The following is a 23,967-nucleotide window of genomic DNA, read 5'->3' as shown; positions in this document are numbered from 1 at the left end:
TTGTCAAATGGAAGACAGTATGACTGTTGGCCAGGATGAGGATGGCAAAGCTCCATGAGACAGTTCCTCTTTGTGGCTTCTGTGCAGTCCTACACGGACTGCGCAGGCCAGCTGCGAAGACTTCTCTCAAGCTTTCTAGCTCTTTCTAAGGCTTCAGGAGCGCTCCCCCTCCCATCTGGCGTGTGCTGGTATTTTCCCACCCAATCTGGCACATGATGGAGTGGGAAGACCCTCAGTCTTTTTGCCACTGTGGAGAAAGGACCCTCTCGAGTTAGCTCTTTGATTTTTTCCCCTCAGACTGTTTTTCTTCAACTCTTCAACCATTCGCTCTGTACTTGGTGAGATTAGTCTCCTCTCCTTCTTCAAAATGGCATTATTTAAAAAATGTGGGAAATGTGGTTTAAAAATAGCCCAGTCTGACGACCATGAGCAGTGTCTGACTTGCCTGGGCAAATCGCACAATATTACAGCCTGTACCATTGGCTGCCAGTTTACTCTGAAAGCAAGACAGGAGAAGGCTTCCTGGCTGAAAGCTTTTCTTTGGGAGAAAGCCTTGGGTGCCTTGGATAAAGACCAGCCAGTCATGAAGATTGAAGATCTGGAGGCTGAGGTCCGAACTCCCTCAGTGGTGTCTGCACCCTCTGTTCCCTTGTTGGATCTGAGGGCCTCGTTGGCGCCAAAGCCAGTGCTGACTCTACGAAACGCATTCAGAATAATCCGCAAAGAAAATTAAAATGAAGGCCAAACAGGTCTGAGGATATACTGTCTAAGAGGTCTTCTCTATCCAAACCTCCTGCTCCTTGTCCAGCTGAGCCCTGTACTCCCTTGCCCTTCGGTCACCAGTTCTGAGCCCATAGTCATTGGAAGACGAGGTGGCTAAGGTTCAGCCATCTTCACCTGAACCTGTCCCATTGCCTGTGAAGACAATAAGGGCTACTTCATTAGACCCTTTGGCCTCCACGGTTCTGGTTGGTTGGGGTCCACCTCAGGGACCATTGTTCCCTTATTCCTTGGCTCCATCCCCTATGTTCTTGCCACCTATTTTTTTCTTGTTTGTAGGAATAAGTGGAAACATGTAATGATATTTTTTCCACATGTGTGCAAGGATTTGGTAAAGGGAAATGATGAAAACAGAACCTGGGGTGTATGAGGGATGTTAAGACCAAGGTACTAGGAAAGGGTAGGGGGGAAAGCTACTGGTGATAGGCATCCTCTTTTTAAGGAGTTCTTATATTGTGTGCATCTTCAGTAAACTGGAAGTGTTAGTGCAGGCACCCTAAGTATTTGTCATACTACTTAGCAGTGCTACAAAAAATGGCAATATTTCTCTGATTTGAACTTGATCTGACACATGTTTTGCCTTATAATTCCATTCGCTTCCAGCTGCCTGCACCAAATAGTTGTATACCAAATCATCTTTGGATAGGTTAGGTAGCTATGGTGTAGAATATTGTAGATGTTTTTCAAAGGTCTGGGCAAAATCCTAGAAAATCTTTCAGGAGAAACATATTACTATATTCACACTTCTCGCTGGTTCTTAGATATCTCCCCAGCATGTTGGCTTCTGTCCCTGACTAACAGGCATCTGGTAAATATTTCTAGCCCTGTACTAGTTCATGTGATCATACAGTCCTGTTGAACAGGGTGATTTGTTCAGTAGTGAGGAGAACAAAGAGATTAATACATTGAATAGGTGTCTCCTAAAATCAATGTAGCTGTACATAGTTTTATGATCGCTTGATGACACAAACTAACATGAGTATAATTCCGATTTGCTTGTGGTGCTGCTGGAGGGTGACCTAAGTGTAGCTAATGAAACATATCATAGAATCATAGAGTTGGAAGAGACCACCAGGGTCATCTAGTCCAACCCCCTGCACAATGCAGGAAATTCACAACTACCTTCCCCCACACCCCCAATGACCCCTATTCCATACCCAGAAGATGGCTGAGATGCCCTCCCTCTCATGATCTGCCTAAGGTCATAGAATCAGCATTGCTGACAGATGGCCATCTAGCCTCTGCTTAAAAACCTCCAGGAAAGGGGAGCTTACCACCTCCCAAGGAAGCCTGTGATTGTATGTAACATACAATTGCTCTAATGAACTAGTTAAGATCAAATATTTGAATAGAAGGTGTTTTATTACCATTTAGGTCAATGGTAGAAATTGGCATGGATCCCTTTAGCTTTACTGATGTGTAGATAGGATTGTGTGCAATGTTTTCTAAAATAGTTTAATGCAAGCTACTGAATAATAACTGGTTCCTTTTTTGCTTGAAAAATTATGCCACTAACATTTATGGAAAACTGGAGCTGTTGTAAGTTTTAATTAGAAAATGAATTAAATTATAATTTGGGAGAATTCATGGAACTTGGCCTAGTACCTTAATTTTTTATTTTTAAAAGCAGCACTTGATTTCCCCCATCGTTTTTGTTCTGTTTGTTTAATAAACAATGTAATTCTAATTAAGTTATATCCTTCTGAGGCCCATCAGTAACTCTGCTTAGCACTGTTTCACTAAATATTTTGACAGCACATCTTGTATATGATGTCACATCCCCTTTCTTATAAATTAGATGCAGCAAATGTTTTGGTGATTGGCACAGAAAACTCAATGAAAGAGTATGATCCTGGGATGATCTTTTTTTTCAGGTAAGCAAACCTAATTGGCAAAATGCATGTGAACTTAAATTTTAATACTAAAACAAGCTTAACGCTTAAGGTTTAAACAAGTGGGTAACTCGCATTCTCCTTTGCACCTTCTGTTTTTCCTACTTTCTTGATTGCCTCCAGTCCCTATTTCCCAATTTTTGTTCCATTTTTCTTCCTTCCTTCCTCCCATCCACCATTATCTTCCAACTTGCCTTGTAACAGTAATACATGTTTAAGCATGAAATATAGTTTAAATATGTAAACCTAAAACTTCCTTGCAATTCTGTTAACACAGGGAAGGGTCTGTCGTCTTCTGGAACATTGAAGAGAAAACAGTAAGTGGAAACCACATCTTGGTGTGTGCTGGAGTATGAACCTAAAGGTCTGATAATTTTAATATGTTTCATAAGAACATAAGAAAAGCCATACTGGAACAGACCAAGGCCCATCAAATCCAGCAGTCTGTTCACACAGTAGCCAACCAGGTGATTGTAAATTGACTTTCCAAGGCAAGACGAGATCCATAGATAAGATCTTATAGCACAGAGAAACCTCACAGTTTGGCTGTTTAAGGAAGGCAACAGTTGTAAAGAAACATGGATTATCTATTTGAGAAGGCAAGAGGAGGAAGCTTTCTGAAATCAGTAAGTGCTTTGAAGGAAGGCAAGGGCTGATATGACTTGGAATCTTGGGAGCTCAGTGTAAGCAGTGAACAAATATCACGAAGAAACACCTAAAATATTTTCATGTGGACAATGCTGCAGAGAGCTTTAAAAGAACTACTGATGAATTATATAGTGTCACTGCAATTACCCAAAATCAAATGTTTGTGCTGCATTTAATCATGTCCAACAGAAGTTACTAATCATGTATCTTTTAGTACAATATTTACTGGTTTTATTCGAGACTTTACTTGCCAGATAGGAAAGGCAGTGAAAATTCTATTCTCCATTTTCCCCTGCACTATCTTTAGTCATTCTTCTGAACGAAGCAATTCAGGATATAATTTGTACTGCAATTTAGTGATTAAAAATTAAGCTATACCTCGAAGAGAAGAATGGGGATAGTTGATACTTTGGAAGGACAGCCAGTAGGGAGGACTATGTGTTGCCTCAGCAAATTCAGGTTCATCTGAATGGCTTCTATGTAGTCCCACATTGGGGACTGCGCAGGCCAGCCACGGATAAGATTTGTCAGCTTCTAGAAAATCTAACAGGAGAGTGCTCCCCCTCCCCTAGGGGCATGTATCTGCCCGCCCACCAGTCACATGACCCAGGAGGCGGGAGCACTCTTCCCTCCAGTTCTCTTTCTGCCGCCACGGAAAGAGGACGTGTTAGCTTCTGCTAAGAGATATGGAGGCCCAAAAGGCCCCTCTTTTCAAAAAATGCACCACTTGTGGTGCGAAGATGGGGAAGAAAGATCCCCATAAAGAGTGTTTGCTCTGTCTGGGAGAAGCTCATGTTGCAGCGTCATGCAAGAGTTGTGCTAAACTTACTGCAACTCTGAAGAGCCGTTCGACTCGTCTCCTCTCCCACCTTTATAAGGAATCTCTTCGCCCAGATCGTAGTCATTCGAAGGATACGGGGCCGTCGACAGCTGCACAAGGTCAGTCGGTTGAAGGGCCCCCTTTGGAAAATCCCCAACGTAAGGCGGGAGGAACTTCTTCACGGAAAAAAATTTCCACTCCCATTATTCAACCGGCTAAGTTTATTGCGCCTCAAAAGGAAGAGGACCGCGGCTGCGGCCCGTCACAGAGTTCCTCTCGTCAGGAGGCTCCTTCGTGCTCCTCGAAGTCACCTGCAGCCATTTCCACACACCCTTTGGTTTCCCATGCCGCTGACATTACTGGGCGCCAACCTATTACCATTGAGGACTCTCCTCCACATACCCTGGCTACCCCCTCGGCTCCAACTTCGAGCAGGGCCCAGGAGGAAAGGATCTTCATGAGGGAGCACCTTGTTCATCTATACAAGGACGTGCCCTTGGTGGTCGAGCAACCTGCGACTCAACCCGGTGTATCGGAGCCGAAGGAAGATCAGGGTGAAATTGCCCAACTGCAGTCCACCATTGATCTTGCCGGCGTGGGTGATGAACTTGGGCTGGCATCTAGCCACCGCAGCCCGAGTCGGGGCCGATCCAACCGTCGCAGCGTCCCGCCCTCGAAGGTTTGTCGACAACGACATCGTTCTCCGCCCCGTCGAAGTTGGTCACTACATTGTAGCCGCTCCGCCTCACGGCGTATCTCCTCTTGAGGTCCGTCCACTCCGCATCGAACGTCGACATCACACTTGGAGTCGATCGTCCTCTCGACGTCGACGCCATATTCGCAGTCGGTCTGCTCCCCACCCTGAGAGAGATGCATCAAACGAACACACAGTTTCAGGAAAGACAATAATTTATTTGTCTGCTTCGGTGGCCGCAACAGAGGTAGTCGTGCTTCTCCGCAGACCCTTTCCAGATGGATCACTTCAACCATCAGAATGGCCTACGAGTTATCAGGTCAGGAATGCCCCGATATGATTAGAGCACATTCAACCAGAGTGTATGCAGCGTCCATCGCATTCTCCTCCAAGGGTGATCTGCAGGACATCTGTAGAGCTGCTACCTGGTCCACGCCGTCCACGTTTATGAAGCACTACGCCGTGGATGTGGACTCCGCTAGAGAAGCAGCTGTGGGACGTGCCGTCTTGCAATCGCTTTTTCGGTGATAGTCCCACACCCTCCTCCTGGTAAGCGAGCTCGCTATTCTCCCAATGTGGGACTGCATAGAAGCCATTCAGATGAAAAACAGAGTTTCACTTACCTGTAACTGTTGTTCATCTGATGGATCTTCTATGCAGTAACACACCCCTCCTTCCTTCCCCGCTGTGGGACCTCTCTGCAACATAGTGGTTGGTTCCGTGGCGGTATGTTGGAGAACTGGAGGGAAGAGTGCTCCCGCCTCCTGGGTCATGTGACTGGTGGGCGGGCAGATGCATGCCCCTAGGGGAGGGGGAGCACTCTCCTGTTAGATTTTCTAGAAGCTGACAAATCTTATCCATGGCTGGGCTGCGCCTACGCAGTCCCCAATGTGTTACTGCATAGAAGATCCATCAGATGAACAACAGTTACAGGTAAGTGAAACTCTGTTTTTTTCCAGCATTGCATTTGTTGAGGTAATGTGTCAGAGGGGAGAATCGGTGTGAGGCAGGGATGCTTAACTCACACACACCCCAATGCTCCCTGCCTCTCTTCATTTTCAGAACTTTGTTGGGAAACTAATAACAATGGGCTCAGTGATCATTTGCAGATGGGAACTGACAATAAGGAAAGGGCTATGTACTGGTTCCTGTCCAGTAGTTCTTCCATGTAAATGAGGGTGCCATGCAGTTGGGAATCTTGTGTTTTCCTTGTAATGTGTGGTTCTGCCCACAGAACTCTACGTTCCTGCAAGCAAGGGTCAAGCCTCATGACCTGAATTGGTATAGGATGATTACATTGTATTTGTCAGCAATTTTAATATGCAGGATATTTTTTCTAGATGAAGAATATAATGCAAGTACTGGAAAGGCATGAAATTCAGCCATATGAAGTTGCTTTGATTCATTGGGAGAATGAAGAGATTAACTACAGAAGAGGAGAGTAAGTATTTGTAAGTAATAAATGTGTAGCATTGACCATCTAAACAAACCAGTAAGAGCAGGATCTTCTGACATAAATTTCCTTCCTGAATGTATTATCCAGTATCTGTCCTTCTCTGCCAAAGTATCTGAGTGTCCTATAACCTCCCAAATGTAGCTAAATTCTTAATTTCTTAGTGAAGTAAAAAACTATTGCTATCCACCTCTTGCAGATAAGGGATGCATAAAAGCCAAATCCCAACATTTTTTTAGTACTGAGTAGAGTAACTTTGGATGGATCCCTGTGGTGCAGAGTGGTAAGCTGCAGTACTGCAGTCAAAGTACTGCTCACGACCTGAAGTGCCCAGCTTGCTGGGGGTAAAAAGTGTAGATGACTGGGGAAGGCAATGGCAAACCACCCCGTAAACCAGGGCTGGGGAACCTTTTTCCTTCCAAGGGCCATTTGCACATTTATGACATCATTCAGGGGCCATACCAGATGTAGATCTCCCGGTGGGGGGGGGGAGAGGCTAGGGTTGCCAGGTCTCCAGCCACCACCTGGAGGTTGGCAACCCCAGGGGAGGCCACACAGAGAAGGCCTGCAGGGTGCCCCCACTCCCCCTCCCAGGCGGAAGGGCAGCCAGCAGTGGGCCCGAGCAAACGAGGTGCCAGGGGGGCGCAGCCCACAGTCGATCTGCAAGGGAGGAATGAAAACAGAGAAAGGAGGAGGGAGGGAGAAAGAAATGGAGAGAAAGGGAAAAAGAAAGAAAAGGATGAAGGGAGACAAAGAAAAGGACGGAGGGAGACAAAGAAAGAGACAGAAAAAGAGGGAGAAAGAGAGGGAGAGAAAGGAGAAAGAGTGACAGAAAAAGAGGAAGAAAAGAGAAAAAAGCCTTCCCCACACACACACACCCGCTGGCCCCGCGCGACTGGGCCCCAGCCTCCCCTGCCCACACACACACACACACACACACGGCGGCGCACAGAGCCCCGCATGACCGGGCCCAGTCTCCATGCCCTCTCCTCCCCAGAGTCCACAAAAGGGCCCCCCTGAAGCCCGATCGGCTCCTGCATGCATGCTCTGCCACCGGGATCCACCAGCCTCTTTCCCCCTCCCTCTCGCTGCTCAACAGCCGACAGTCGGTGAGAGGAGGTCCAAAAAAAAAAAAAGGGCACCGCAGCACCGCTGTAAGCCATGGCGCCAGGAACACTCTCTGGGAGGGCCACCCTGCGCCCCGCCTCTGCAGCAGGGCCCCGGAGCTCCCGAGGGCCACAAAAAATGTCCTCGGGGGCCGCATATGGCCCCCGGGCTTGAGGTTCCCCACCCCTGCCATAAACAAAGTCTGCCTAATAAACATTGTGATGTGACGTCACCCCATGGGTGAGAAATGACCCAGTGCTTGCACAGAGGACTACCTTTACCTTTAGAGTTACTTTGTGCCAGGCTGTGTCCCAGAACCAATGAAATGGCATAGCTGTGTATTCACCAGTTTCACAAGTAAAGACTATTCTTGAATAACAGTAATTATCGTTGGTTTATATTTATATTCCACTTGTATGAACTGCATGATTATTGCTTCCTAGCATTCCTTGACATTTCTTTGGATTTAGTGAATATCCCATTCACCCAGTCCTCATTCTTCAGAAAAAGGTGGCGTGTTTTATTCAGTAAATTGGTCAAGTTTGGTGGAAGGCTGAAATTGAAGGAAATTCATTTTTTGGTAATTTACAGTTGGAAGAAACATTAATAATTGGTATTGGTTATCTTTTAATGCTGTGCAATAGCTTTTGTTTTTTAAATTGTAAGTTATATGAGACTTCTAAAAATTCATAAATCTATATTAAGGTTTTGGGCAACAGATCAACACAACCTTTAATAGGGGACAACTCCAGAAACGATCATAGTAAAATAGTTGTTAACTAGCACCTCTGGGAATAGGGTTTGCAGGTTAACAAAGTTTACCCAGCAGCAAAAGGGCAGCAGAGTCAAGTAGGCGGTGGCTGTGCCTGAGATCTGGCTGAGACCCAATGCCTGCTGCAGCGCTAACTGCCTGGCACTGCTGCTTTCTTAACACTGCCCCACCTGAGTCATGGGGATCTGCTACCATCCCAGCATGGTGGCTGCAAGAGCACAGCACTGCTGGGCAGACAGAACACTTTGATTCAGGTGGGCCCCTGGGTATATCTGTTAACCATGTTATCTGGCTAACAAAGCTTTTACTGTAGTTCTTCACTTTTATTGCACTCCGCAAATATCTTAGGTACTGATTTGCAGCTTTCTGAAGCTTCTGTTCATTTTCAGAAGACCTTTTTATAGAGAAAATGAGACAACTCTGAATGGAAAGAACTCCCTTCTTTCATCCTCTTACCAGAGAGCTCTTCAGAAGTATCAAGTACATAAACTTATATCCACTGATCACACATCTTGAATGAATGATTTTATTATTACGACAATAGCCAGATAAGCTGCAAACCTTGTCAATAAAACCGATTACATAATAAATAATCTCTATATACAAAATACAGATAATATTATATCATAGAATCATAGAGTTGGAAGAGGCCACCAGGGTCATCTAGTCCAACCCCCTGCACAATGCAGAAAATTAACAACTACCTCCCCCCACATCCCCAGTGACCCCAACGAATGGAGAAAATATTTCCAATGGGAAGAAGTGAAAGGAAGTAATTGAGCAGCTTTTGAAACTTCCCCTTTTCAGGTGCCTAAGACACGTTGGAGCCAGACATGACTATTTAAAGTAGCACAGCCGTTTGCCGGGCTCAGACTTGTATTTTTAAAGCACAGTTAGGGCTATATGGCTTATGTGTAATATGTATAATAGATTCTTTACCATCTGTGTTCTGTTTGAACAATATAGTCCATTAACAGAAACCCATTTCTCTTTACAGAGGGCCATCAAAGCTTCATAGAGGAGAAATCCTGATTAATTCAGAACTAGATATTGATGAAGTTACTCTAGAGAAGTTTGCTTTTTCAAATGCTCTTTGCCTTTCTGGTAAGTTGTATGCATACTGCCCTTAGTCATCGTTCTCTTAATTTCCATAATAATTTAGGCTATGTAATAGGTGGTAGAAAGGAGGAAATTTTGGCTTGTATCTAGTTATCAATGCACAGAATGCAGCATTACCCCATGTTCTTCTCCCTTCCTGCAATCTCTCTGGCCCCCAGAAACAACATTCTTGGAGCTGCAGAAGCTGCACAGAGCAATGGGTATGCAAGTCAGAGGACTGGAGTGAGGAGGGACAAGGGGGTGATATTGCTCCTCCTCCCTCTTCTGCAGGTGCAGCTCTGCTGAAAGGAGGGTGCAACTTCATCCCCCTCACTCTTGTCCCCCAATCCATGTGGTTATCCCTTTGCATGGGGTTTCTCACCCAGGAATGCTCTCTCCAGGGGTCAATAGGAGGAGCTTCAAGAGCAGAGAGAAACAGAGAGCAGCACAGGAAATGCCATGTCTCTTCCATGCATAGATGGTTGGATACAAGCTTGTCATGTCTGTACATTTGACAAATGCAGAACATTTTACTCCTCAAATGAATGTTTACATAGTTAAATCACAGATGTGCGCTTAGGCAAGCAAACCTTAATATAGTGCAAAGCTACTTCTGCATTAGAGAACTGAACTTCAGAAATAAGTGTCGAGGTATGCAAACCGTATCCTGGAAGAAGTTTGCATTGCTGTAACAGATTTGGTCAATTGAATCCTGATGCTGCAAGGCTGAACTGTTTGAAATAGGACTGTATTAAAAACTTTAAATTAATGCACAACTCTGGCATACTTTTTTAGGCTACTTGGAAAGTCAAGACAGCCTAATGTTTGGAATCACAATAGGAATTTTATTTTGTGACAATACTTAAAGCAGTGAACATGTATAGCATGCCTCTTGTATTTTCCCCCCTCTGTAGTAAAACTGGCCATTTGGGAAGCATCCTTGGATAACTTTGTAGAATCTATCCAGTCAATACCGGAGGTATTTGATATTTTTCATTTATTTATACTGAATAAACAGAGGCAGACAGGCACACATTTTTGGCTATATATTTGGACTGAAATTTCATTGTAAACTTGAATATAGGAGCACAAAATATTTAAGGTACTTAATTTAAATATTTATGTTGTAACCAGGAAAAAAAAAACATTCCCTGATGCAGTTATTAAACCAGTTTTGGTGTACTTTACAGGAATATTATATTTCAGTAAGTGTGTGATTTCAAATTAATTACGAATCCTCGTATTGGCAGATTTTAGTGGGAAGTTGTTCAGAAATAATTATGCAGCAGTGCAAAGGAGGATGAAGGCAACTTCTTATGTTTACCCAGCCTGCCACATGCTTTAGAATGAAAATCCAAACCTAAGAGGTAGAAATCTCAGGGTGAAAGCAATAATATAATAATTCTCTCACTGGAAAAGGAGGACAGTAAGTTGTTCCCATGAATGCTAGCTAAATATGGCAGTTTTACTCCAGATGGACTTGACAGCCTGGGATTTCTCCTGTGGTGCTTGGAATTACCAGATCAGTCACTTAATGTATATGAGTCCCATCTGCAGGAAAAGGGACTCCTACAAAGAAGCATAGGAATGGCTCCAAGTGAAAAACCGCGCTTTGTATCCTGGTATAGACTTCCCAAAATTTCATTCTTTTCCTGTGAAAAAGTATAATATGAACACATAATTACAAAGAGCTTCAGCTATGGCAATAATAATTTTAAAATCTCAAAGATATTCCCTTTGTGGTGTTACCCATGCAGAGTCAACTATTCTGTAAATAGAAGAAAGATGTTAAGCAGGATCTAGTAATAGAGTACATTGTTGGTGGGATCAGGCTATACCTCCTCTCTTCTTTCTCCTGCTTTCCACCCCCCCAATCTTCCAGCCTCAACCCAAGTAGCAAAATATGTCAGCAAGTTATGCATAAAAATAATAACCACTGTTGTATCCAAATAATCCAATTACCTTTTTCTTTTTAAAAATGAAATTCTTTGTACCATTTGAATGACAAATGTACTGTTTTCTGTTGAGTGCCTGTACAGGTTGAGTGTCCCTTATCCAGACATCTGATATCTGGAATGACCCGAAAACCAGACATATTGAGCTGGCATGCAGGCATTACTCACGGGCCCTCAAGCAGCAGGCTGGTTTGCTTTCTGATGGTTCAATGTACACAAAATTACTAAAAATATTGTTTAAAATTACATTCAGGCTATGTGTATAAAGTGTATATAAAACATAAATGAATTTCGTGTTTAGACTTGGGTCCCATCTCCAAGATATTTCATTATGTATATGCAAATATTCCAAAATACAGAAAGATCCAAAATATGGACCACTTCTGGTCCCAAGCAGTCCTGATAAGGGATACGTTTCAGGAAGTCATTGAACGATTGATATAGATTATTATTTTGCTGCTCACCAACTCTTGACAAAGTATGCACACCCCAATGACTTATTGCTAACTTTTTGCAGATACTAAAATCAAGAAGGAAAGTGAAACTCTCTCATGCTGATGTGATGCAGAAAATAGGGGAATTGTTTGCCTTAAGGTAACTTCATAAAAACAAGGCCAGGGGTGGGTGGAGGGGAGACAGGTTGGAGTCTAGCAGCCAATTTGATTTGAGTGTGTAGATCAACTTGGTCCACAGTTTCCAATAGAGATTTCAAATTCCTATGAATTTTGAAGTGGGGGGGGGGCTTGTAGAGGGAATGAGCCTTGGATACCCACCGTGAAGGCTCCTTCTGCTCTAAGATACGAAGGGCATCTATGATTGGGTGTTTCGGCATCGCTTGCTTAGGGAGGCAGGACTTAAAAAGCTTTCACTCCCACTTCCTGTCTCCTGGGAAACGCCCCCTTTCTTCTCCAGTTCAAAAACCATTGCGGCCTTACATATTTCTTCCACCGAGGCCCTGCGATCAAATGCGGTGGAATTGGCCGCGCTCCTGATGGAGTGCACAGTAATTCTAGGGGGAACTGGTAGACTACTGTATTTGTAGGCCTGAGAAATACACTTTGTGATGGTTCTGCTAACTGCAGCCCGTGACATGGGTTTTCCCTTGTTTGGTGAGGAAAGATTGATGAAAAGTGAATCTGTCCTAATAGGGCCTGTGTGTCTAATGTAAATCCGCAGACCCCTTCTTAAATCTAGGGAATGCCACTCCCTTTCCTTTGATGTCTTTGGATTTGGACAAAAGGAGGGCAGCACTATCTCCTGTTCCCTATGAAACCTAGAATTGATTTTTGGGCGGATCTGGTCTCAGCACCACCTTATCTGCATGAAAAGTACACAAACCCAGCCTAATGGAAAAGGCACTAAGTTCCGAAACCCTACGGGCCTGCTGTCAGGAATAGAGTTTTCATTCGGAGCCAGTTAAGCTCCACCTGGCGAAGAGGCTCGAACGGTGACTTGGTTAGCGCTGTCAGGACCGTATGTAAGCTCCATGTAGGGAACCTATGGCTGACCGGGGGAGAGATCAGGGTAACGCCCTTTAAGAAGGCCTGTACATGAGGGTGCTTGGTAATTGGAAACCCCGAGGCCTTGGGTACTATGGTGGCGATGGCAGCTAACTGTCTGCGAAGCGTGGAAGCCTTCAACCCCTGTTTGCATCCATCCTGCAGAAAGGAAAGGATGTCAATTACGCGTGGTTTCAATGGGTTGATGTGTTTGCAACGGCTCCACCTTGCAAAGGCCTTCCAAGAGGTGTTATATATTCTAATTGTGGAAAGCCTCCGAGACGCTAGGATGGTTTCAGTGATCTCTGGAGAATAGCCTAGGGCTAGGAACCTGTTCCTTTCAATGCCCAGGCGGTCAGCTTGTACCAGCCTGTGCTGGGGTGTATAATTGGACCCTGATGGAGAAGATCTTCTCTGTCTGGCAGCCTCCAAGGCTCCTGGGTGGACAGTTCCATCAGGACTGGAAACCGCGGTCAGCGTGGCCAATAGGGTGCCACTAGAATGGCCAATGCCTCCAGCAACCGGATGCGGCGTAGCACTTGTGGTATCAGGGGGAGCGGGGGAAAGCATAAAGAGGTTTGCTGGGCCATGGAGCCACCAGGGCATCGGGCTGTTCGCTCCGTACTGTTTGTACCGTGAGAAGAATCTTGGAAGCTTTTGGTTTCTGCGTGCTGCGAACAGATCCACTGTTGGATGACCGAATCGTAGGGAGATCTGATGGAACACTTCGTGGTGGAGAGACCACTCGGCTTCGCTCAGGGTTTCCCTGCTGAGCCAGTCCGCCTGCACATTCAGGGTGCTCTGAATGTGCTCTGCTGAAATGGAAGACAGGTTGGCTTCGGCCCAGAACATCAACCATCTGGCTTCCTTGTTGAGTATCGCGGAGCAGGAGCCCCCCTGTTTGTTGATGTGTGCCTTTACGGCCACATTGTCTGTTCTGACTAGGAGGTCCGCCCCCTGAATCTGAGGCTGAAAGAATTTCAAGGCCTTTAGTATGGCTCTGGTCTCGAGGGCGTTGATGTGGAGTTTCCTTTTCCAGGAGTTCCACACTCTGAGCCAGTTGACCCAGGAGCATGGCTCCCCATCCCGAGAGGCAAGCATCGGTGATTATCTCTACTGGAGTAGGCCTGATGAACTGCAACCCCCTGGTTAGGTTCTTGGGGTTCGACCACCACGTGAGGCTGGATTTCACTTGCTCAGGCACAACTAACTTCTTGTCGCGTTTCCGAGTGATGTCCTTCTGGTAAAGGTTGAGGAAACCCTGAAGGGGTCTCGCATGCAATCTCGCCCACTAAACAGATGGGATGCAGGCTATCATCAGGCCTTGGAGTTTGGCCAAGAACATTAGTCGAGATGATCTGGCTGCAATGGTCTTCTTGGCTATGGTGCTTATCTTGAGGATCTTGTCCTCTGGCAAGATGAGTAGGTTGGAGGAGGTGTTGATGTAGACACCTAAATGCCGAATATTTTGGGATGGTGCCAGCTGACTCTTCTCGAAGTTCGTCAGGAAACCGTGATCTGCGAGCATCTGCAGGACTATGGCTGTATGATCTTGGCTCTGATGAAGCACAAATCAGAAGATCGTCAAGGTAGGGGTGGGTTCTTATGCCCTCTTGCTCGCAAGTACCACCAGAGTTATCATGACTTTGGTGAATACCCATGGTGCGGAGGTCAATCCGAACGGGAGGGAATTGGTAATGTTGATGGTGAAACTGAAAACGGAGAAACCTGCGGCGGGAGGGGTGGATCGGGATATGAAGCTTCCCTGAGATCCACTGAGGTGAGGAAGTCTCCTGGTCTGAGAGCCTCTGAGATTGACTTCAGTGTCTCCATCCTGAACTTCTTTCAATGGATGAATTTGTTCAGAAATTTTAAATCGAGAATGGCTCATCAACTCCCGTCTCTTTTTGGAACTGTAAAGAAGATAGAATAGATTTCTGATCTTCATTCTGGGAGAGGGACTTCCTCAATGGCATGGATGTCCGCGAGATGTTGTATGGAAGCCAACGTTCTCAGCTGATTTTCTTTGTTCGCAGGACATGGGGAAGATACCACCCGTTTTGGAGGAATTCTGGAGAACTCCATTTGGTAGCCCAGTGACACTATTCGCATTACCCAGGAGTCTGGGTGGGAGGAAGACCACTGGTCCAGGAAAAAATTCAGCCTGCCCCCCACAGGCTGTGGGAGGGAGTCACTGTTTGGGTTGCCGGGGTTTTTTATCCCCTCTAGCTGACTGGAAATTGGACAAACGGGAGGATCTTGAAAAGCGCCCTCCTCTGCGAAAGTAACCATGCTGGGAGTTCCACTGACCTCTCCTATTTTCCAATCTATAACGTGAAAGGGTGTCAGGCCTGGTCTGAGAAAGGAATGTTGTGGTTTTTCCAGATGCTGGCCTTGGCCAGCATTGTATCCTGTAAACAGGGAACAGTTTAGACTGCCCTTCGTGGGCAGTTTCTTAGCGCCCTGACAGCTCCTGGGAGGGGGGTTGCCATGGATGTCTGTTTATGGGATTATCATGGGACTAGAGCTTACACAGGGTATGAAAGGACCGAAAGGGAGTCTGATTTGGGTATTTATTGTCTCTACGCAGGACCTTGGGGAGGGCCTTCTTCTTATCCTTGGTTTCCACCAAGCTAGACTCCAAGGAATCCCCAAACAGCTTGCTGCCTTGATATGGGTAACCCATTAACACTATTTTGGAGCGGTGTTCTACCTGCCAGGGTCGGACCCACAGGGCTCTTCTAATGGCCACAGTGGTGGCCATTGCTCTGGCGGAATACACCATGGTGTCTAATGAGGAATCAGCCAGAAAGGACACCGCTTTGAGGATTCTTGATACGCCCTCTAGGGCATTTCTATTGTCTTCAGGTATAAGGTGCCGTAACCCACACGATTGTTGCCCTAGAAACTAGGGCTGAAGTGATGGACACACTAGCGGCTAGAGCCGAGGCCTCATGTGATATTTTGCAGGCTAAATCCGCCTTGCGATCTACTGGGTCTGTGATCATAACCTGGCCTTCCTCGGAAGCCAGGTCTGTTGAATGCAGGGCAGAAACCGGGGATTCTACTGGGGGAATGCTTAACAAGTCGGCTGAAGCAGTGGCCAAGTTATAGAACTTTTTTGTCATCTGAGGAAAACGTTTTCCCCCAGAGGCTTAGCCCATTCAGCTTTGATTAACCCATTGAAATAATCTGGGACAGGAATAAAATTGGAAGGAGCATTGTTCATATGAAAGAATTCCTTAGACCCTCTCTGCTTTTTAGAAGAGGGTTTTTTGGAATCCTGATAAATCAAGGGCTGCCAGCGTCTTGGTTAACAGTGAAGGAAAGTCCTCCGCATTAAAAATCCTGTTTTGTTTATTTTCTATAACTGTCTCCTCTCCACTGTAGGAGAACTCACCATCTTCTCTATCCCTTTCCTCATCATCCGTGGAAAAGGGGGAGGTATCGGGCTCCTGCTGCCTAGATAGGCAGGCTGAGCCTTTAGGGCGGCTTTCGTAAGTCATCTATTACCCCCCTTACTCTTGGCTCGCAAGTCTGCACTTTGCCTGCGCCTAGATGGGGAAACCGCGATGGGAGGAGATCGGGGAGGGCATACGGACCATTCTTAAACCTTCTGCGAAGGAGTCCCTAATGAGTGCCGTAAGCTCTGCCCTTAAAATATCCACACACGCCCCGCCCCCATTGGGACCGGCGGCGTTAATACATAACCACTGGTGGCTTCTAGGGCTGGCCCTGGAAAGGGTGGTGAAAAGGTGGCGTCTCTTGGAGTTGGAGCAGCAGCCCCCCCTGTGTGCTCCGTGCCACTGCTCAAGAGTCGGAATGGCAACAGCCGTTGTGTGCTCTAGGGCATAGCCTGGGATCGGAGCAGCCGGAGCCGCTGTGTGTCCCTGAGCGCTTAGGAGCTGTGGTGGGCATGCGCTCATTTTCTGCACCTTCGGGGCTTTGTGGCCACGGGCGGCGGTGAGGAGGCGTTTTGCCGCTCTGCCGTGCACCAACCTGACCTTTTTCTTGGACGCGTCTTTTTTATTTTTGCCCTTTGAGCCTGCCGTTTGACTGCAGGAGGGCTGCTCCCCATCTGGGGCTGGCTTTAACAGAGAGGGATCGAGATCGCCCTGGACAATATATTGGTAGGTACGATCCTCTGCCATTTTGTTTTGGCGGGAAGCCCTCTACTAGCCACTCCTTCTAGCCTCAGATAGAGAGAAAGAGCACAGTGAGGAAGATTGGTTGACAGAAAGGTAAGACTTAAGATAAGGCATGAAAATAGTTAAGGAAAAAAGGAAGAACAAAGTGACCTTTCCTATAGCTGAAGCAGAGAGCTGAAAAAACACGCTCTCCCGATTAGCGAGGCAGGAAAGAACTGGAGAAGAAGGGGGCGTTTCCCAGGAGACAGGAAGTGGGAGTGAAAGTTTTTAAAGTCCTGCCTCCCGAAGCAAGCGAAGCCGAAACACCCAATCATAGATACCTTTCTCTCTCAGAGCGAGAAATGGTGATTCTGGGAAAAATTAAAATATATGCAATGCTTCCTTTCCTATCAAACCTAAGCTTATTGTACTCTGCTTACAAGACAAAATGCATAATGTATAACTTAGCATATAAAATTGTACTGTTTGATATATTTATGGTATTTATAAATATAAAAACCAAAGTAAAATAACCCATACTTGAGAGACACCTGAAAATTAGACCCTTTGCTGCCTAGCACATGTATCTTAATTTTGGCCAACTGAATGGTAAGAAAAAACAAGTTGAAATTAAAAAAAACAAATTTGGTAGTAAACAAAAAGCACTATTTGGACAGAAACATACTCATGCAGTCACAATACGACTGCAACATATATGGTTATCAAATTAAATTTTATAATGTTGAAAACATTGAACTCATTAGTAGAGTGTTGTCCTCAAACACATGGTAACATATTAATTGTTGCCAAAATTACTCACATTAAAACAATAAAGATAGTCTTGAAAATATGCTGCATGCATAGGAATTATCATTATCTAATGCTGGAGGCCGTCTTCCATGAACGTTTTCATGCTGCACCTTTTGAGTGAGTAAAACCTTGGTATCAAAAGGCATTTCACTCACTCTGAAATAAAGAAAGGGTCAATGCAACCTTTCTCCTAGTAGCCTTTCTTCATTGGAATAGTCATTTAATTTGGAGGAAGGCTTCAAACATCAAACAAAAGGAAAGATGGGATATAAGCATTTTAATAAAAAACTGCTCAATAGAGTGGTGGGATCGACCCAAATATTTCATAGTTCTTTAGGGTTCTCCAAATTTTAAAATGAAAAAATGGGGGTGGGGGCTCTGACAGAGCCAGGACACAAGACTTCACATCTCTAGTCTCTGCCAAAAGCACCCAATTTCTTTTTTGTTTTTGTTTGTTTCTAATCCTGAAGAATCTAACTTGTCAAATCTTGTCCCTCTTCCCCACCCTATTTTTCCAAACCCTAACTTTGATACCAGCAAAGTTACTAGTTATCATAACTTTCTGTGTAGAAATACAGTTAATGACTTGTTCTCTTTTTCCCCAGAATCTCACATAACTTTCCTTGATGTTCCTAGCATTGCACTTAATGATGGACCTATATAATTTGTAAAAGATATATAAAAGAGAGCTCAACATTTGCCAGTAAAATTAGGGAAAGGCTTTTTGTTGATGAGCAATAAATCATTGAGTCATTAGATGTAATAAACTTGTTTTAAGAACTGGCCTCTAACTGGACCTTTAATGGACATATATTATAGTTCCGCAAAAAGCGTTTAACAAGCCTCTCATAGTTATGTTGACTATTAACCTCTAATTAGGTTTAAAACTTTTTGAACTGTTGGAAAGGGAATGTAATATACCACATTTTCTTAATGAGTGCTTAGACTGGATAGAACTCATTAATGTTATCACTTAGATCGGAAATAGAAGCACAAGGACCCATGATTAGGGTTCTAACATCTACCTACCCTTCCTTAGGCACCATATAAATCTGAGTTCAGATCTGCTTATCACTCCAGATTTCTATTGGGATAGAGAACACCTTGAACAGCTTTATGATAAAACATGTCAATTTCTCAGTATCAATCGCAGAGTAAAGGTATGTATCCTATTTTTTTCATTTTGATAAACTAGTTTTGTAATTTTCATATTTGTTCACACACGTTTCTGCTGAGGGAAGTCTTACTCGAAGTGTTGTCTATTTTCTTGTTTATGTTTATGCTTGCAGTCCAGTTCATAAGTCTGTTACCTTGTCTTTGGTTTGCAAGCCCCTCTCTGCTTTGAGCCAAGATGAAAGAAGAGGCCTTCCCACATCAGGGAATTGCTCCTTGGAGTTTATTTCTTTATTTAAAACATTTCTATACCGCCATTCCACCCAACACAGAGACCCAAAGGTGGTGAACATTTCAAACATTAGAGCAGTTTTTAAAATACAAATATGTATAACATATTTAAAACAAACATATAAACGCAAACAAGGAAAGCGGGCTAGTAAGCATTGATGTTCCCAATAGTGGCGTTTTGCCATGTAAATACTATGTGTGTTTTATTTCTGTGTTTTAATGTGGCATTTTAAATGAATGTTGCTGTGATCTAAAATGTTGGCCAGTAGAGCAAGAATGGGGGGGTGGGGTTGGATGAGTGAGTAAAGTTTGTTATGATTGGATGGTAGCTGTACCCTAGGTGGCAGTGTTTAGTTTGTTCAGAGAAGCTTTTGTGTGCGGGTGAGTGCTGAGCAGTGTGTGTGTGGAGGAAGGAACTTGAGTGAGGTGCTGTAGACTGTGAGAGAAATCTGTGTTCTGTGTGGAAGTTATTTGCCTGGGCAGCAAGTTGGGAAGATTTGTGGATGTTGTTGGCGGAAGAGACATGTTGATTACATAAACACAGGTTGTGTGTGTTAAGTGCTGTCAAGTAGCTTCCGACACATGGCGACCCTATGAATCAGTGTCCTCCAAAATGTCCTGTCCTTAACAGCCTTACACAGATCTTGCAAATTGAGGGCTGTGGCTTCCTTTATTGAGTGAATCCATCTCTTATTGGGTCTTCCTCTTTTCCTGCTGTCCTCAACTTTTCCTAGCATGATCATCTTTTCCAGTGACTCTTGTCTTCTCATAATGTGACCAAAATACGATAGCCTCAGTTTAGTCATTTTAGCTTCTAGGGTCAGTTCAGGCTTGATTTGATCTATCACACACTGACTTTTTTTTGGCAGTTAACAGGTTAACTGTTAAGAAACAACAAAATTAGATTTTAAACTTATCATAAGATGTCTGTGATAGTCAAGAGAGATTTTTCTTTGTTTTCAAGGTAGTCTAAAGTTACAATTTTTGTAAGTTAAACAATTAAAACACATTTAACAGCTACAAAAAAGTCCATTTATGAATGCACTTACGGTTATAATGGAGGGAGGGTAAAACATAGGGGGTTACCGCACTTAATACATCGCTGGGAATACAAGTACAGTAACCCCCATAGAGTCCTCTGTCTTTGCATCAGTCATTTGAGAACAATAGAAAAGGTAAGCTGCTATCTATGAATAGGCTTCACAGAATGTTTATCAGTAAAATCACATTGGCTATCACTCACAGTATTTGGCCAATATAACCACCATTTTATAGGTAGCAAGCCTATAAACTTGCAGGATGCAATTACCAATCATATGGCAAACTGTTACTGAAATAGCAAAAGGTAACAATGTTGCTTCTGTCTGTGCTAGTCAGAATATTGACCCTAGGATTTTTCTGGACTGATGAGCTAGGAAGGCCTGGTGGGTATTGTGTTGTGGCTCTGGACTTAACTGCCACATGGGATCCAGAGGGTAATCCTGGGAGAACACCATACCCTTCTTTGATTTAGGGTGCCTTGAGGATTTACCTTGTCTCTTGTAGCTTTCTAACATCTACAGGAAAGCCACGGGGAGAGGTAATTTGGATATATAAAGTACAGTGTCTCAAATATGCTGATAGACATAATTCTGTCTCAATCTAGGGAGACAGTATGAACGCTCAGCTAGTGTCTAGAGATAGTGAAGGGCTGGATATGAGTGAACAAACCAACTTAATCCTGTCAAGAAGTACTGTTGGTTGGAGGTAAAACTGCATCAGGTATAGGTTTACAACCTGTTCTGGAGAAGCCTGCATTCTCTTTGAAAGAGCACGTCTGTTCTTGCATCCTGCACTGTTGCTTGAAAAACAGGTAGCCAAATTAGTCAGGAAAGCTTTTTCCCTTGTTTAGGTCAGCTTGTCAACTTTGGCTCCTGTGGGTAAAATGGGCTAGATTAAAGTCAGAAGGTGGGAGGAGTGTTGCAGAGAAAGGAGTCAGAATGCAAAGGTACAATGCAGAAAGTAATAATCTTGATTAGAGCAGGGGAGAAATGCTTAGGGGCAGAAAATTAGCATCGGTAGTGAGCAGGTGTGGTATAGTGGTTAAGCTGTCTGACTAGGATCTGGGAAACCCCGATTTGAATCCCCACTCTGGCATGGAAACTTGGTGGGGGGCCTTGGGCCCAGTCACACACTCTCAGCCTTGACCCTGGCAAGTATCTGGATGGGAGATCTCCAAGGAATACTGAGGCATGACGCAGAACAGACAATGGTAAACCACCTCCGAACGTCTCTTGCCTTGAAAACCCTGTGGAGTCGCCATAAGTTGGCTGTGACTTGACCGCACTTTATACACACACACATTGAGATAAGAATCCTATGTCCCTAGTCCATCCGGGGGGGAGGGGTCCATTGTTTGAATTTGTGAACGAACTCAAGTTCAGCAGAGTTTCTCTGCTTGAGGACTTCCACTCTTAGGTCAGCAATGGAATGTCCTGGAAGATTAAAATGTTCTCCCACTGTTTTTTGAGTGTTGTGGTTTTTCATGTCAGATTTATGACTATTCTTTTGCATAGTGACTCCCCTGATTGTCTGATGTAGAGAACAGAAGGGCATTGGTGACCCTTGATGGCATACATAACACTGGAAGATGAATGAACCTGAGATGGTGTGGTTCGCTCCGGTGATTGTGTTGTCAGTGTGAATATGGGGACAGAGTTGGCATCTTGGTTTGCTGCAGGCCCTGGTCCCAGAGTCCATGTTCACGTTAGGAAGTGCAGTATTGTGGGTGATTAGGAGGCTGTCTGTGGTCAACAAAAGGTTTGCTTCCCAATGCCTGTGAGAGAGGAGTATCATTGTCAAGCATAGATTGTAGGTCATACAATGATACATTGTACCAGTTTGAGCTGAGAGCTGTATGTGACCAACCAGTGGTGTTCTGCTGTTTTTCCCTTTGGCCTTATCTTGTAGCAGTGTATCCCTTGGTATTATTCTGGCTTTGTAAAATGCGTGTTCTTGTATTGTTAAGCCCTATTTTGCGCCACATGTACTGATTTCCAGTTTGTTTTCCAATTCAAATGGCTGGTGTTCACCTTTAAAGACAAAAACAGCATTGAACCAAGATATCTGAGAGATTGCCTTCACCTGTATAAACCTGACCTGAGCTTAAGGTTGGCTGGTGCTGCCCTTCTTTAGACATCTGCCTTGAGAGAAATAAGTTCCATTGGCATGTGGGAAAGTAGACTTTTTCCATGGTACCAAAATTTGAAATTCCCTGCCCCAGAAAGCCAGCGTAGTGGTTAAGAGCGGAGGACTGTAATCTGGAGAACCAGGTTTTGATTCCCCACTCCTCTGCATGAAGCCTGCTGGGTGACATTGGGCTAGTCACAGTTCTCTCTGAACTCTCTCAGCCTCACCTACCTCACAATGTGTCTGTTGTGGGGAGGGGAAGGCAATTGTAAGCCGCTTTGAGACTCCTTAAAGGTGGAGGAAAAAGCAGGGTATAAAACCAAATCTTCTTCTAATTGGGCCCCTGTCTGAGGACCACAGAGCTTGCCCCCTTCTTGTTGTAGCCTTCTGCTCCTCTCCCCACCACCCCAGCAGCTATTGGAGCCTCCCAACCACCTTAGTAACAGAGTGGAGTGCAGCGTGTAGGGATAACTAAAAAGTTACACATGGACACATTCTACTTGAATAGAAATGCTGCTGTTCTCATAGAAGAGGGATATAAACCAATGTACGATTAGGTGCTCTGATGCAATCATTTATGAATTGATATATTTATCATGCTCTAGAGTATTCATGAGATCTCTTCTGGGCCATTCAGGTGGTATTTAACAAAATTATTTAGTCAAGACTTTTGAATACTAATGCTTTTGTATCCTTACTACTGAAGGTGGTGAATGAAAAGCTTCAACACTGCACAGAGCTGACAGACTTGATGCGAAGTCACTTGAGTGAAAAACATGCCTTGCGCTTGGAGTGGATGATCGTGATACTCATAACCATAGAGGTTAGTCTGTAGCAATATTCTTTAGTAGTGTCATTAATGTGCAGTCTGTGAAATCAGTCACTTGTTGCTTCTTTTAAAGGCTGGGAAGCTGCATGTGACTAATTCCATGGGTTCTATATTATTTTCTACACAATTGTTTTTTCTTGTATCAATTTTGAACAGCATGAAGAAGACTTAAGTTGGAAATGAATATTCATCTTGGCACTTATGACCTCTTCTTCAGTGGTGTCCAGTAGTGTAACTTCTCTGACAAACTGCAAAGATGTTTGTATGCTGGGAGATATATGCAGCTGCTACTCCCTCCAGTTCCTCATACCCAATGCACAAATGAAAGAGTCCTAGTAGGCATGGGAACAGGGTATAAGAGTAGGAATGAGAGGAAATCTCCAGAAGAGTTTGGTGCAATGTTACCCAGGCCCAAGGTCACCCAGCTTTCATTATTAGTAAAGAACTTGTGATTTCAAAAATATGTTTATTAATGTTCTATTTATTTTGCAGGTCATGTTTGAGCTTGGCAGAGTTCTTTTCTAATAACTGTAATAAAGAGCAACTGAGAACTGTGCTTGTCAAGTTATGGAGACCATCCTAGCAACTGCTGCTTCTGTGCTTCTTTCTTCTGAACAATGTATGGACACTTTGTTGCCTACATAAAGACTGATGCAATTGGGTTAAGGTTAAATCACTTCCTATGTTACTTGAAAATTATGGTGTAGAGTAAGGTGATCCTTACTTGAGATGTTTTAAGTTCTTTAGAAAGGAGAAGATTATAAGGCTAGCTTTACTAATGGTGTATCTAAACTGACTTGTTTTATCTATTGTGCTAGACAAAATTGTGTTATTGAATGGCCTGCACAACTGCAATCTTTGGTTTTGGAAGATCATACCTTGTTTCAAAGGTACACTTATGCGTACATGCC

The 23,967-nt window shown here is 44.3% G+C and overlaps 1 protein-coding gene across 1 annotated transcript in view; it reads left to right on the top strand.

Annotated features, from left to right (window-relative positions):
• RMND1 (required for meiotic nuclear division 1 homolog) overlaps positions 1 to 23,620 on the top strand; it is a 33,249-nt gene extending 9,629 nt beyond the window's left edge. Inside the window, exons 3-11 of the mRNA XM_056853659.1 lie at positions 2,579 to 2,654; positions 2,950 to 2,989; positions 6,175 to 6,275; positions 9,164 to 9,270; positions 10,179 to 10,243; positions 11,737 to 11,813; positions 18,695 to 18,815; positions 22,934 to 23,050; positions 23,549 to 23,620. Coding sequence (XP_056709637.1) covers positions 2,579 to 2,654; positions 2,950 to 2,989; positions 6,175 to 6,275; positions 9,164 to 9,270; positions 10,179 to 10,243; positions 11,737 to 11,813; positions 18,695 to 18,815; positions 22,934 to 23,050; positions 23,549 to 23,581 — 737 coding nt within the window. The 3' untranslated portion in view covers positions 23,582 to 23,620. The remainder of the gene's footprint in view (positions 1 to 2,578; positions 2,655 to 2,949; positions 2,990 to 6,174; positions 6,276 to 9,163; positions 9,271 to 10,178; positions 10,244 to 11,736; positions 11,814 to 18,694; positions 18,816 to 22,933; positions 23,051 to 23,548) is intronic.
• Positions 23,621 to 23,967: the final 347 nt, after the last annotated feature.

Source organism: Euleptes europaea, chromosome 7 (genome assembly GCF_029931775.1).
Source record: "Euleptes europaea isolate rEulEur1 chromosome 7, rEulEur1.hap1, whole genome shotgun sequence".
Classification (NCBI taxonomy): Eukaryota; Metazoa; Chordata; class Lepidosauria; order Squamata; family Sphaerodactylidae; genus Euleptes; species Euleptes europaea.
The sequence above is the reverse complement of the archived record's forward strand: the minus strand, read 5'-3'. Positions and strand labels throughout refer to the sequence as shown.